We start from the raw sequence: 15,319 nt of genomic DNA on the forward strand, positions 1-15,319 counted from the left end.
TAGCATCTTGGCTATACTTGGTGCTGAAACGTCTCCAGTTGGGTAATTTAAAGAATGCAGTGGGTGGGGGGGTGGGGTTGGGGGTTCAAATCTGGCACGGTCTGCCCAGAGCTTTATAGCACACAGTCATTTCCATAATTGCCCACAATCAAACCAACCCCTCCTGGATTCCTCCTGTTCCAGATTCTTGCAGATAAGATGAGCTCGGGCTCTGGTAAGTGCTGGAGACCCCCAAGTAAGAACAGGTGCGGTTAATGTGACTGATTTTAGATTCCCCGAGTTTCAAAAGGGTGGGTAGGGCAAGACGGTTGTCCACTGCTTGTAATGACTGGACATTCCCATTCCATTGGCCGCCTTTAGACCACTCTGATGACAAGAATGCATGAGGAGCGCTTAGATCCCATTGTAATCGAAAGCCAAATTAAAATGCCTGGCATTGTAATCGAATCTAGAAACAACAAATTCCTGAGCATCAGGTCTGAGCTGTCGACTCACATTGCAGCCCACGTTTCCACGGCCTTTACACATGTATTTCTTTACTCTGTGGCAACATGAATAAACCTCTTGCACCATATTTAGCAACAAAGTCAAACTTATGTGACATAGTTTGTGATATGATGTAACATATCATTATTCTTTTTTTCCATGTCCGTGCATTGCATAAAATTTCCATGAGTCTTTCTTCAGATTTATGTCTTCAGTATTGTGAAGATCATTTTTGAAATATTTTTAGGACTTGGCTCTCATGTGATTTTCAGAGGGGCGGTCACAATGACTTGTTGACATTTTGGAACTGCCATCTGAACACTGAGATTGTAGCTGAGTTACACAAATTACACTGTTTGTGTGTCTACACATCTATGAAAAATGTTACAGTTAAGAGATCACAGGTGAGCACTGGACTTTCTTGGAATGTCTATTTAATCAGATATGTACAGACAATATCCTGTTTCGTTAGAGCCTGATTGCAGCAATATCTCTTGGGGAATTCAGTCTAGCATTGATGAAGAAGAAAAAAGAACTTCTTCCTCTTGCTGTAATTAAACGAAAAGAATCGATGATTTTGTCGCTGCCAATGCACCAGAATTATGGGCCAAAATCTGCAAAGTTTAGATACAAGAGCAAATCTCTATTTTTAAATTTTGAGACCTACGCAACTGCTTACTCCAATAGCATGATCCACCAAGTGGTGAATGTGTTTACTCACATCTTTTTTTACATAGTATAATTAGTAAGACAAACAAATAAATTGAACGACTATCTGACAAGAGTTTAATGCACCCTTTAATAACAGACATTGCCATTGAGAGACATTATCAGATTTGCACCTGTAAATCTTATATTGACCCCTATCCTACCCTGAACAATGCAGAACCCTACCACCAGAGGGCAATCAAGATGTTTTGGCACCTAATCTTGAAATGCTCTAATATTGTCCATTTTATTTCAGTCATTGCTTAGATGCTTATCTTCATTAGGTTGCATCATTAAATAAATTTAATATGCGAAATGTGAGAATTAGGAATTAAATATTGAATCTATACGGCCCTACGAAAAATAACCACTGAATGGAGGGGGGCTGGGTGGCCATCTCCCCACCCCATAGAGACGCCCCTGTCAGCGTGTAGCAGGAAAATCTGAGGGCAGAGTCGCCTCCCTTGGAACTCTTCCACTAGGGCTACTGCTTTACACCACCCGCCAGTGAACATCACCAAAGAATACACGGTTTTGTTTTGATCACAATATGGATTTTAAGCCTGCTGCTGATTCGGACTGGCTGGCTTATCGCTAGTTCCCTCATTTTTCCGGGATGGTTGAGCGCGTCGGGGCTCCTCGTTGCCTCCGCTTGGCGTCCTTCCGCTCTGCCAGGTGACTGTTTACCTCGACGTGGCCGCGACTGTGGCCGTAATGCGCGCACACGCCGACTCATACGTCACCGTGCTCGCTCCTCTTCTCGCGCGCTGGTTAAAAAGAAGGAGGAAAGAGCACGGGAAAACATGTGAGCGGTCTGAGGACTTTAGTGAGAGGCAACTTTTTTATGTCTTATGATTTTTTGACCCCGTGCATGCACAAAACCACAGCGCTGCTCTTCAAAGGGATTACAAGGGAACGTCACGCTTGTTTTGCAGTTCACTATTTTTTCCTTCTTTTTGTGTGTCTGTTCACCTGGATAAATTCTGTCACTTTTTCTTGCTATTCTATTTTTTTTGTTGCTATTTTTCAATTGGCAGAATCACCTGTAATTTATTGTGCACATTTTTTGGGGTTGCAGACAAACATACAGTGAGGCACCTGCTCTGGCAAACAACATATTTGTCATTTGTTTTTTGTTGTTGTTTTTCTTTTGTTGTTGTTGTTTTTAAAGGTTTTAGAACGTTTAAGGGCTAGTTGGCTTTTTTCCTTCCTGGACAAAGATTGCCCCCAAACAAACTACATATACATCGGCTACACATGTAAACACTGTAAAGGAGTAGACTTACCTTGTACATTTTTTTTTTCTCTAATTTTGTAGTTCCACGTATATATATATATTTTTTTATTTTTATTTTTATTTTATTTTTATTTTATTTTTACAAACACACATACACTATGAAGCATTTGCAGTTTGTGCTCGTTTTGGCCATTGCGGTCAACGTGTGGGAATGTGGAGACGCAAAATTCGGCGAGAGGGGAGAGCTGAGCCCAAGGCGGAGGAGATGTTACGACGGAAGCTTGCCCAAGCGGCTGAAGAAAAGGGAGCGGAAGGTGCTGCTTGACGGCAGCAGCGGCGGCGGCGGCGCCAGCGGCAGCAGCAGCGGGGAGGTCTGCCACAGGTTGTACCCCCGAGTGTCCTGCTGTCCCACCAGGAGAGCCGCCTATCAGATCCTGCACCGCAGGGATGCCAGGGTACGTTCCACTGACTTGTAAATATATATTGTATATATTTTAAGATCATTTCTTCTACTTATTTGTTATTAAGGACTGTGGTTAATTTGCTTTGAAAAGGGGGGAAGAAGGGGGGAATAATATCGCCGAGATGTATTTCCAGCCGGTGCGTACTGTCATTCTGCCTCCTAATGCCGACAGCCGAATGTTGGGATTGTCGGGGGAAATTGTCCCCCAGCTATTCTCACTACGTCAGAAAGAAAAAGTCTCACGCCTATATGAACGTAGGTTGTTTTTAAATGTGTAACTTTCTGTGTTTGCACCTCAACTTTATTTTTTCACGTAAATTACAGTTCTAAGTCGTTACCACGACTCTGCTTTTCACGGGTGTTCAATTGTCCTTCGAATCGACAAGCGTTTAACATGGCTAAAACTCAAAATATGTGTATATTTAAAAAACAACAAACAAACAAACAAACAAACAACAACAAAAAACGTTTGGTGTCAACAAAGGCACGTTTTTATTGAGCTTTAACCCGCGTATCTTGCTCGGGTTAAACACACCCGTGCATCGCGCTTTAGTGTTACCATGGTAATCGGTCGCCGATTTACGTTCCTTCTCGCGACTGTTAGCTGAAAAGTGTCGGCGGAGAGAGCTAGTTAGTCCTCTGGATAAAATGACCGTCTTTCGCATTAAAAGGTAGGGCTAAACGCTGACGGTTTTGCCGACACATTTAGAGTTGTTGCTCAACTTTAAGTCGTGGGCGAAATGTTCAATTCTGTCGCATGTTTATTCGTAGTTTGCTGGAGTTTGTTCGCCAAGTGTCCTCACGGCACCAGAAACGCACGACTTCACGTCTCGCTTTAGAGTTTTTGTGTCCGAAATACGCTTCTCCGTGTGTGGTAGCAGGAAAAGCTCGGTGTTGTAATTCCCATGTAAGGCTTGCGCTTTAAGCCAAAGCCCGGGAGGAGGGGAAAAAAAGCCACTGTATGCGCCAAACTTGTAGCGGATTCTTTTGGATCGTCACCGGACCATTCTCATGTAAAACCACTCCTCGGATCATTCAGTGGCCGGCCGGACAAAAACAGCCATATTGCATCATTTAATTTGCTCAAGTCATGCAAATAAGAGTGTGGGGGGGAAGTGAATAGGACGAACTCGACTTCTCCTCCTCCCCACTACACTGCCCACACACAGAGCCCTTTCTGATTATGGCAAAAGAATAACAACAACACCATTGTGTTTGTTGGTTTCACTAATGGGAGAGAAGCTGGAGAACATTACTCTCCGCCAGTCATCGGCTCTGTCCAAGTGTTAATGCCTTTGAGAGGGTGTGTGTCCTTCAGTCTATCCCCCTGCCAACCAAACTTAAACCTATTCCCTGAGGACGACTGTTTTGTTTGAGCCCTGTGTCCCCCACCAGCCTCCCTGACCATATGAGGTTCCCTTGCAAGACAAGTGATTTCTTTTTAAATGCATGTATATATATGTATATATACAACTGTGGCATTGTTTATTAATGTTTGCTCCAGCACTTTCTTTTGGGCAAGTGCCATTATGCAGATGTTATCACGGAAAGAGGCAACAGCTGCTCTACCATATGAAGCGGTGCACTGCTGCCTGGTGAGAAGCCAGATTGGGGGAACATGTAAAGGAACCGATCTAAATATTCTGAGCACATGCACAAGTGATACTGCTCGGTGTCTTGACTGCGCCGTCCGTGGCCAGCTTTAGCGTGTCCTCAGCAAAAGTGCAACAGCTGAGCCCGTTGCCGTTTACTCTCCCCGTGCTTTTCAGGAACGTACTGGGTGAGATTCAGCAAAAGGCAACAAACAAAGGTCCACTTGTTCTGGTTTGGATGATGGCAACGTTGGAGCCCGTCCCAGTAACATATGGACACGGGGCATGGCTGAGAGCACACAAATGCTACTCTCTGTGTATGTTGTGCCAGCCCATGGCACACGGAATGGATGGGCAATTTAGAACAGGAGGGCAGGCATACCCACAACACTACATGAGATGAGTGAACAGGGCACAGACACAGAGGAACACACCAATCAAACGGTCATAGCCAGCCCTGAGCTTCCTTCTGTGGGGGAAACACATATTTTAACACATTTTAAATTCTTACATTTATGATTATACCTTATTCTTTAATTGGGAGTTTTAAAGAACATATGTGAGATAGACAGTCAAAGTTGTCCTGGCACCTGTGTGGTGAAAACAGCTGTGGAAAAAAAAAAAAAAAAACTTTCCCTTTTTGCATCTTGCTGTGTAGTCAGAACTGAGTGCAAGGCATCTGTGTGTCGGCCTTGAGTCTGCGGTTTTAATTGACTTCGACAGACTGCTAATTTGTTGATAGCAGAGTGGGAATGATGTGCCTGTCTATCTTGAAATTGGTGTTTACACATGGACCTCACACGGAGCTGAGCACTACCAGCCTGCCTGGCTGCCCAAGCAGCACGACTTCTGACCTAAAACAGATTACATTGTGTTTTATTACAGCTAATTTGCTATGTCAATAATCCTGCTAATTTCTTTTGGATTAACTCTTTGTACAGTGTAATGACACCGAGTTAGGCTCCGAGACACTTTATTTGCCTGCATTCATTTCATGCCATGAAATCTGTCAACCAAGTGAATTGTAATTTGACTTTCAGTTGTTTATGAACTTCCATAAGTAGGCAGAGAATGAGATGATTTCTGTTTTAATTTCTCCAAACAGACGGGGTGTTCCAATCTCACTGCTAAACAAATTACCATCAAGGGCCATGGAGAAGGATAAGAGAAAATGCTGTTAGCGTAGGTTAACAACATAAAAACAAGCGTGCATTCATCTTAAACATTCCAATTTGCTGGGTTTTGTGATAACCTTTTGTGTATACAAAACTCCATAATAGGTTTAGTGTTCTGTAATTGTGTGAACAACTTTATAACTCATCGCAGAGATGCTGCAGACCTTTAGACTGATTTAGGGCTGGTGAGGGGGAAGATGCGGTGAGGGCTTGAAGAGCTCTGGCATGTCTGTGCTGCAAGAATGTTATAGATTAAAACCAATTAGCATTTTTTTTTTTTAATTTAACCCATTATGTTAGCAGGGGCATACTGAAGACAGAAAACAAAAGTTTGCCAACAAAATGTTTGCCTTAAAATGGACATACAGCTGGGATTGTTTGAAAAGCAATCACTCTGTATAATGGTCCTAAAATATCCCATAGTGTATATTAATTTTTGGGTGATTTATGATCACCAGACATTGAAAATACCTCCCTGCAATCTAAACTCTCTCTACCTTAAGAACAATGTTTATAATGCTATATCACTCGACGTCCAGTTAGTCCTAAACTACACAGGGCTCTGACTGCACGAGGTGAAACCAGAGGTAAAACTTTACAGCCTGCCATTTTAATTACCCCCTCTTTGTTGCGTGTGGTCCCCAGATTTTCTCCACCAACAACACAGAATGTGGACGTCTCCTGGAGGAGATCAAGTGTGCTCGCTGCTCCCCCAACGCCCAGGTGTTGTTCCACTCGCCGGACATGGATAAGATGCCACACAGGGAGCCGGACCTGCCGCGACTTTGCCAGGACTTCTGCCGCGAATTCTACTACACCTGCAGGGGGCACATACCAGGTAATTACGCCGATATTGATGACAATGAATATGACTTGAACTTTTACAGTGGTGTTCTTGTGTCCCTGCCCTCTCGGTTACTTGGCGATTTGTCAGGAATACGTACAGCAGATAGAGGAGCTCATACTCATTGCATGCGCTTATTTTAATCTGTAGTTTATTTGAAATTCAAATGACACACCTGATAATGATGATGATGATGATGATGATGATGATGATGATGATGATGATGATGGATTAGAATTCACAGCAGGTCTCATTTCTCATTGCGACTCAGCCTGCATATGTACAAGTGGCAGGTTCTTGGACTTATGTGGTGTGTCAGTAGTCTGGTCGGTGAATATTTATTTACCCAGGTCTTACCTCATGTGACCTCATCTCCATTTGTTGCTACGCTTGAGTTCACCAGTCTGCTCGGCTTTAATGTTGCTCTGGTGAAGGTACGCACCTATTGTGTTTTTAAAAAAAGACGTCAGAGCACTTTGCACATCTGGCCCCCCGATTCCTATTTTTGAGTTCTTACGTATTGTGCAACACGTGGCCAAGCTGCGTTCGTGGCACCGTTGTGTGCATCCTCTCCGTTTGGTTTATTTGGAGCGTGCAAGTTTATTTCAATCATCGTAAAAAATTTGTAGAGAACGTCGCGTGTTGCAGCGATACACAGTTTTTGACTCATTCATAACATGTGAATGGAAAATATTTGATTTGCAAAGGTGAATGGGAAAACAAATATCTCACGCGCACTAACAAAAGCCAGTTCAGACCTACCAGTGTACCGGAAAACTGGGCTGGAGCTAAATGAACTATTTCATGACGTGGATCAGGCTCAACTTCTGGGACCACTTCTGTGTTTGGGATGCGTCAGCACCTTCGCTGTAGACTAGACAGACATTCCTTCTCCGTAGCAGGTCTTCCTCTGGCATAAAGCGTCACTTCTGTCTCGGTCTCATTTGAGTGCCCTTCCCGCTTTCTTTTTAATGACAAAGTTCCCTGCAAAGCATAATAGCGGTGATGTTCAAATCAGACACAGACTCTGTTGCCCTCTGAAAGCAATTGGTCCTCTGAAGAGGCTTCTTTTGAAGGGATGCAAGATCACAGGTACCAGTAGCTCCAGAGTGCATACCAACCATGATCAAACACTTTTTCGACCGTCTTCTCTACTGCAGCCAAGTCGTCTTCCAATCTCTGTCGCCACAAGCTGATTAGATCTGCGCAGATTTGCAAACAGGGAACAGTTTCAAACACACGTGGCTGCCACCCACCCACACGGCACGCCGTAGCTCAAGTCAAACTTTTAAACACACGCATTCCATCGGAAACCCATCCTCATCTGCATCTAATGGCCCGCTGGCATTTTGTGCGCAACACTTGAGCTACGGTCGGGGGTTGGAGAACAGAGCTCTGCGGAGTTTCAAAGGGGGTCGAGAGGAGGCAGCTTGGTCTGCAAGTGCAGTACCTGGTCATTAGCCGCTGGATACACGAGCGCAGAGAGGCCAACCAAAAAGGTGAAGCATGCAATGGCAATCCAGAGAGCCGCACTCCACCCCGCCTCCCCTCGAATGCTGTCACACTCCTCCTAAACTCTGCACCCCCCCTCCATCCCTCTCAACCTCCCTTCCAGCCCTCCACAGATCAGCATATGTGGTGACGAATGATACATTTATTTTTCTACAAAGTTTGTGTGTATGTAAAACTGCTGAAGTGCATCAAGATGTCAAGTACTCTGGGTGGGCCACCCAGGTTGCTTTGGAAGATAACCAGATGGAAGTATAACTTTAGCGCTGGAGAGGCGGGTGCATGGACAGAGTTCTGTCTCTCTCTCTTTCTCTCTCTCTCTCTTCATCCACTCCCTCACTCTGTTCTCCTCCTTCTTTTCCCTTACACGCTCTTTCCAGGTCTTCTTACAAAGTGTAAATTTTAAATATCTTGCGATTAACTTTCCATCAGAGAAACAAAATAGTAGATTAAACATTGCACAGGAAAGCAATTAATCCACCAGCAAGACTCTGTGTGACCTCAGCTATCTATCTGTAATGCAAATACCAGGAGCTTTCAAATGAAACAGTAGTCTTGACACCATCCATAACTGCCGCCCATCTGCCGTGAAATTTCCTCCCAGCCCTGATTAGGACACAGATCCCCGTTTCTCCATAAAGATATTTACCAGCTTGACTCTTACTCCTGTCTACAGACCTCCTACTACTCCTCTCCTCTCATGTCTTCCTCCCCCTTTTTTTTTGTTGCTTACACTCCCACTCTGGACCCAAGGTCCACAATCAGCATGGTTAAGATAACTGCAGACACCAGTGTCTGGGTGGTATAGTCAAAGTTGTGTGTGTGTGTGTGTGTGTGTGTGTGTGTGTGTGTGTGTGTGTGTGTGTGTGTGTGTGTGTGTGTGTGTGTGTGTGTTCGCTGCGTTTGATCTTCATGTTGTGTTTAGATGTTTGAGGGGATATCCTATCACCTCCAGTACTTGGTGCGGTCAGTTCTTGCGGTCGGTGTGTGGCAGGAGAGGGAAACGAGGGGAGGGACGGGGAGAGCTGTGTTTGTATTTTTTGCACGTTGTATTTGCTCCCTGTCATCCTCTGAGGGATTGACTCAAGGAAACAATATTGTAAAGATTGTTTTAAGGTCACCTCTGAGACACGCTGAGCACTTTGCTTTTTTTTTTTTTTCTTCTTCCTTCGTCTCTGGGAGGCATGAGGCTTAGGCTTGGGTTGAAGCTGCATGTGATTGCATGTTTTTAACTTGGCACTGAGGCGTCTCTCGTAAATTGCTCTGCCAGAGAGATATAAAGAATGGATTCATGGTAGATTTGTCATATTTATTTCAATGCTAAAGCTGTAGAAAACCATTTGTAACGCAAACCTCCTCTATTTCTGTGTCTATGAAACAAGGCAAGCCTGTCATAAATTGGCTTGAAAGTGATTCATTATTTACACGGAATGAAACACCCACTACAAGGATAAGGGGGAGAAAAACATGTAACAGAGAACAGAATTAAAACACAAGCAGGGTGTGCCATGTGCAAAGATGATATCAAAATAGGAAGTCGTAGAGTGAGGTATTACGGTTACACAATAATGATAGACTCAAACACAAATGGTGAGCATGCTACAGAGAAGGCATTGTGCAACTTTTTAGGCTCTGCTTCAGTTTTCGAATTGGATACGACATGCCTTCCATTGTTTCATGGAAGGCATAAATTAGCCTGGAAGTGATTTCCGTTTAGAACACATTACCAAGTATCATCTGCATAGTTGTTGAAATTAATTTTGTGACTTTTTTATGAGTGCATAAATTAGCCCATGTGGTACAACAAAAAACAGAGCCAACGTCAAGGCCCAGAGGCATTCTTTCAGCTATGCAAGACTTTAACCACATAAGCACTGGCCCTGGGATACCAAGACGTAGGTCGATGAGTATACAGCCTCGCTGATATCAAGAAAAAGGTGGAAGAGTCGGAATTGTATTTCTCACGCACACAATGCATCATTCAGCACTTTGATAAGTGTCGTTTTGGTTGAATGACAGGCCCTTAGGACACATTGGATTGATTTAAGAGAATTACTGTCAGATTTATGGGCCAAAAAGAGTTGAGATGGTTAGTATTTGGAAACAACATGTGTGTGTTTGGCAACACAGTCAAAAGATATCACCCCCTGAAAACATATTTTGACTGTTGTGTAATGGTAACACTCATCGCCTCGTAGAAATGAAATACTTTCTTGAAAAAAATGAACTCGGTTTCCGAGAGTGAATAATAGGATGTGTTTGATTCTGTTGACAGTTTGTGTCAGGGTCTTTTAAGGTAAAGAGATATGTCTGTAGCTGATTTGCTCTCAGTAAGTCCCGATCAGTATTATTAAATTTGTTATCACCCAGGCTGTACAACATAAAGGAAATCTTTGACTAGTATTTGCATTTCTGCATTCTAAATCCTTTCTTATTGACTACTGTGATGCACAACAGATCCAAAAACAATCCAGTCTTTTTTCTTTTCCTTTTTTTTTTTAAAATAGGGATTCAGCGGTGACTCCACTTTAAACATAATTTAATGAATTAAAGTAATGACAGTGTAAAATTGAAAATGAAATCTTGTCACTCCTTGGAGGAAGCACTGTTCACTGGAGAGCGACGTCTAATTTGCGAACCATTTATTTTGGCCCAGGTTCTCTATACTTGTTCATTTAAGCCCAGTCTATCCAAGATTTGGTTTGGCTCATCAAGCATAACTACAGTCCTCCCCAGCACAAACACCCCCCACCTCAACTTGTTCTCTTGTTCTCTTCTTACTGCTCTTAATCTCCGGGGCATTCTTACGTTCAAGCTCACGCTGCAGACATGTGTGCATTCAGAGCTCCACCGAACCCACGGTAACATTCCTCCATGTAGCCTTCCACACGAGGGAAGCGCATTGATTTATCTCGCCAGCCGCGTAACATCTAAAGTGTCTTGAGTGAGTGACCTTCTTCCAATGTTTCTCCAGAACTGTTCCAAGCTGACGTGGATGAGTTCTGCCAGTACTACGGGAGAAGAGATGGCAGTCAGTGTTTCCCAGATTTTCATCGAAAGCAACCGCAGGCACAAGATTCCAACTACTTAGGAGATGAGAAAATGGAGGACAGGTTTGTGGAGAGGTTCGTGGAACGACGTTCAACTATTTCCCCTCCTCAGGACGCGCACGTTCTTCCCCCCGGTTCCTAATGTGTTTCAGCTTCCCATCTGCCAAGGGTTCGCTCTTTATTTATAGTTGGATGTCCAATTTTTATCGTTTCACTGTTTTCATTTTAAGCACCCGCGCCCACATGTGGTAGATTCATCGGTCCGTTTTGACACGGTGCACGCTCGCAGACAGAAATGCAATGCCCTCTCCCCCTCTAATCCTAAAGTTTGGCCAGACTGCATTTGCTCAGCTTTGCTCTCATAATGAAAATGCTTATCCTGCGTCATTCTGGTTGCCTCCCTCACTGCGAACGTTTGTACATCGCAGAGGGCTTTGCCCTTTTGTCCGCGAGGGGATGCCTTTCAACTCTATTTTCCCTGAAGCCACAAAGCCAAGCAGCGTGCGCACTTGAATAACAGCGACCCTCATTCAAGCCAAGTAACTTCAAAAGTTAGAACAGTGATCTTTTCTCTTTTCTTTTAGCACTATATCAGGTTAATGTGTTCCTCAAGAGAGGTGGTCGACCTCTTGTTTTTATGTAGTGACTGCTGGCGCATTTCCCACCCACGGGGGATGAAGAAAATACATTTTCCATCAATTGCACCAGATATGCTAGTCGTAACAGCAGCCCTTCTTTCTCATTCGCAATTTCTGCTGTCAGCAGCAGCAGAGGACGTACCTGCTCCCTGCATCCCCAAGCTCTCATGTGCAATCAAAAAGGAATGAGACGTTTAATGAGAAAAAAAAAAAATAATGTGCCTCCAAATATGTTTAGAAGTCATTTCAGGTTACCTTATTGCTCAATACCTCATACTTGAAGTACTTTTTCTTTGTTTTGTTTTCAAGCTCCCTCGTTTGCTGCCCATGTCCTAACTGGATTATTCACCGCCGCCATCAGCCTCTGACCTTTTGTGTCTCCCTTGTTACCCAGGAAACACAAACACAACTGCTACTGTGCCCAGGAGGTGTTGAGTGGTCTGAGGCAGCCAGTAGCTGTGGTGCACTGTGGGGATGGATCCCAGCGGCTCTTTGTCCTCGAGAGGGAGGGGATTGTCAGGATACTCAACCATGACCTGGAGCTAATCAAGGAGCCTTTCCTGGACATCCACAAACTGGTGCAAAGTGGCCTGAAGGTAGGCATACAAGCGGCCGTGCTTCGCGTGAGCTGTTTTCCAGGAAACGCGCACGCGAATATGGACGTACTTTCAGTTTAAACAATCAGTAAATTGATTGGGCCTGCTGTATTGGAGGACTGGCAGGAGTATCGTGGAAGCTCGACAACTCAAGCGTTTGCACCTATGAAAACGTGTCGGCAATATCTGGTGCCAACATAAATCCCTTCAAAGCAGTGTCTGCTCCCCATTAGGATTTGATTGTAACAATTACACCAAACAAGCAGCCATTCATCAAACGTGATCGCGTCTAATCATTACACTATTACCTGCTAATTAGCTGTACATGCGGCACACATTGAGCTCGCTGCCGCTGATTCTCACAGGACGGGCTAATGGCTCCTGTAATATCTCCCATATTGTTTCTATAGGGGGTTTGAACAATGAGACTTGCCCCCTTTCGCCTGCATTATTACCACCCACGTGGAGAAGCGTGTTGAGATACGAATTCAATTGCAGTTTGCCCTCCTACAACTCGGACACAAACCAACGTGTGCGTCGGATGTGTGTCTCTCCGCTGCCGTCCGAAGTGACGAAATCAGGGAGTGGCAGCACCGCGTATTGAGTTGTGACTCTTTATTTCTGTAAAGGAATTAGTGGCTGTGTATGATTAACCTTGTCAACTTGACCACCTACTATTGTGAAAGTGCGCCTGCCAAGCGAGGACATTCTGGGATATTGGAGTGTCGAGGGGGCAAGTAAACACGTGTTCCGCTCCTGTTTGGCTTTGTGCCCTATCTGAGAAAAATAAACACGAGCAAACCAGTGGAAAAGAAATAAAGGTGTAAGTAAATAAACCTCTCAAGCCATCTGCAAATTGTATGATACTGTTACATCCACTGGTGCAGAGGCAGTGAGTTTCTGATCAACTGAGTGTTGTGTTTTTGGGTTTGTGGTGAGTTGGGATGCTCGTTAAAAAGTCTAAAAAAAAACAACCAAATTGTCCGGTATGCCGCTGTTGCTTACGGACATCTTAATTGCAAGACACTACAATCCAATCCTGCCTTTATCTCAGATTATGAATTTGAGAATTGTTTGCAAATTGTTTAGATGGCATGAGATGGAGAAGCGGGGATGTTTAAGGGGGAGCGCACTCCCAGACAGGAAGTTTATCTATCACGCATGCCTCCCGCTCCTCCACTGACAAGACCTTTTGCTTATAAGGAGTCAAACAGAGCACAGCAAATGAATATGCAACTGCCCCCTACGGGATGCTGTCAGAGCTCCGCTGTGCTCCCTTATCATCATTCAATCCAAACTGGTTGTGGATAGAGTGATCATTATGACAATTAGCTGTGGCTCAATCCCCTACACGCCCCAGGAGTCCTATTCTGTGATGCTGGCTGCCAGAGCAGAGTCTCAGCCACACGGGTTGAGGAGAACGACGGGGAGGGCGAAGGTGTTTACTGGCAGCATCAACAGGATGGAGGTGCCTTTACACAGAGAGAGGAACCCAGGCCCCCAGGAGACGGGGCAGATAACGGGTTTATCATCAGCTCCACGCACATGCTTTGATTGTAATGTTCTGTGCTTCCTTCTGGTCTTCCCCCCACCACCCCGCAACGCAACTCCCCCCTCCCGCCCCCAACTCCTTCCATGGATCCCCCCGGTGCCAATTAAGCTGAACTGCACAGAAACAATGCTAAGCTGTGGTGGTGTGGGCTCCTAGCTGCGATGTGGGTGTTCTTCTGCTGAAATTCAATCTCTATACTCCAGCACCCCCCCCCCCCAACCCATCCACCCACCCTCCCTGCCCCCACAACCCAACCCAACCCACCCACCCAACACTACCACCACCCACCCACCCACCCATCCACCACACACACACACACACACACACACACACACACACACACACACACACACACACTTGGCCTATGTCATCATCACAGCGGTCGCTCTGCAATTGGCTCACACTCGCACACCTCTAACATGACAAGAATTGTGAGTGAAGCCCCTCATTGGACGGAGGCCAGCTATAGAACATGGTAACTGAATGGTGCACGTGACAGACTGTGACTCCTTAAATCCTTTCATTATCCCTAATAAAGCATTGACCAGTGCTGCATTTTTGACAGTATTGTGCACAAACAGATACTTTAAGCCGTCACACAGACATCCTCGGTTACTTTTATGGTTACATTTTATATGGCAGGGAGGGGGCTAAAAATGACACTTAAAAAAGACACTCGAGAGTTGCATGTTTGATAGCTTAGCTTCTAAAACGAAGACATCTGTAAGCAGCAACCCTACAGCGTGAGAGTCCGCTGGCGTGATTTAGCCAGTGCATCGGGGGGCAGAGGGGTCCGGCAATAAAATTTTTCATTGTTAAAACAAATAAGTCACAGCGTGTTATTCTTTCTATCCCTGCTCTGCTGACAGCTGGTCCACATTCTCAGCAGCCGTCAGAGTCTCGGGGCGGCCCTCATGCCGACGGAAATAAAGTGGCCTTGTCCTCACTATATGCTCCAGTAAAAAGCAAACACATAGACAGACTCGCACTGGCCTTCAATTATTCTCCAACAATTGAGTTTCTCCTCTTGACGGAAAACCATTGAATGTCATGAATAATGGGTTAGATACATATATGTACATATATATATATGTATATATATATACATATATATATATACAGTATATATATCTATGTAAAGTTTCTATCGAAATTGGGTTGATTCTTTTTTTGCATTGCAAAACACACGTTGAGAATGCGGTGGTGTTTCAGCACTGTGTTTGTGTGTGTGTTTGTGTGTGTGTGTGTTTGTGTGTGTGTGTGTGTGTGTGTGTGTGTGTGTGTGTGATCCTAAGTGCATTAGGTAATCTTTTGGTTTTACTACACTCATATCAGTTTGGAGATCCAGGAGAGTAACTCGGCTCACAACTGAATTATCTGGGTGTGAGTCAGAAGGCGAGAAATTCAGCTTTGCGGGATTTCAGTGGCAGCGACTGTGTGTGCCAGCAAGAGGGTCAATTGGACTCAGT

General features: G+C 44.6%; 1 protein-coding gene across 3 annotated transcripts in view; it reads left to right on the forward strand.

The window, feature by feature from the left end:
* The first annotated feature begins 1,672 nt into the window (after positions 1–1,672).
* hhip (hedgehog interacting protein) overlaps positions 1,673–15,319 on the forward strand; it is a 30,742-nt gene continuing 17,095 nt past the window's right edge. The window contains exons 1-4 of one of the 3 annotated variants that reach the window (XM_076032999.1): positions 1,673–2,886; positions 6,307–6,499; positions 10,989–11,127; positions 12,097–12,298. In XM_076032999.1, coding sequence (XP_075889114.1) covers positions 2,590–2,886; positions 6,307–6,499; positions 10,989–11,127; positions 12,097–12,298 — 831 coding nt within the window. In that variant the 5' untranslated portion in view covers positions 1,673–2,589. Of the gene's footprint in view, positions 2,887–3,444; positions 3,566–6,306; positions 6,500–10,988; positions 11,140–12,096; positions 12,299–15,319 lie in introns of those variants that run through there. The other 2 variants (XM_076032992.1, XM_076033005.1) reach the window with 2 other exon arrangements.

The sequence above is a fragment of the Nelusetta ayraudi genome, unplaced genomic scaffold (genome assembly GCF_046127955.1).
Source record: "Nelusetta ayraudi isolate G7.1 ecotype Tasmania unplaced genomic scaffold, CSIRO-AGI_Nayr_v1 ptg000004l, whole genome shotgun sequence".
NCBI lineage: Eukaryota > Metazoa > Chordata > Actinopteri > Tetraodontiformes > Monacanthidae > Nelusetta > Nelusetta ayraudi.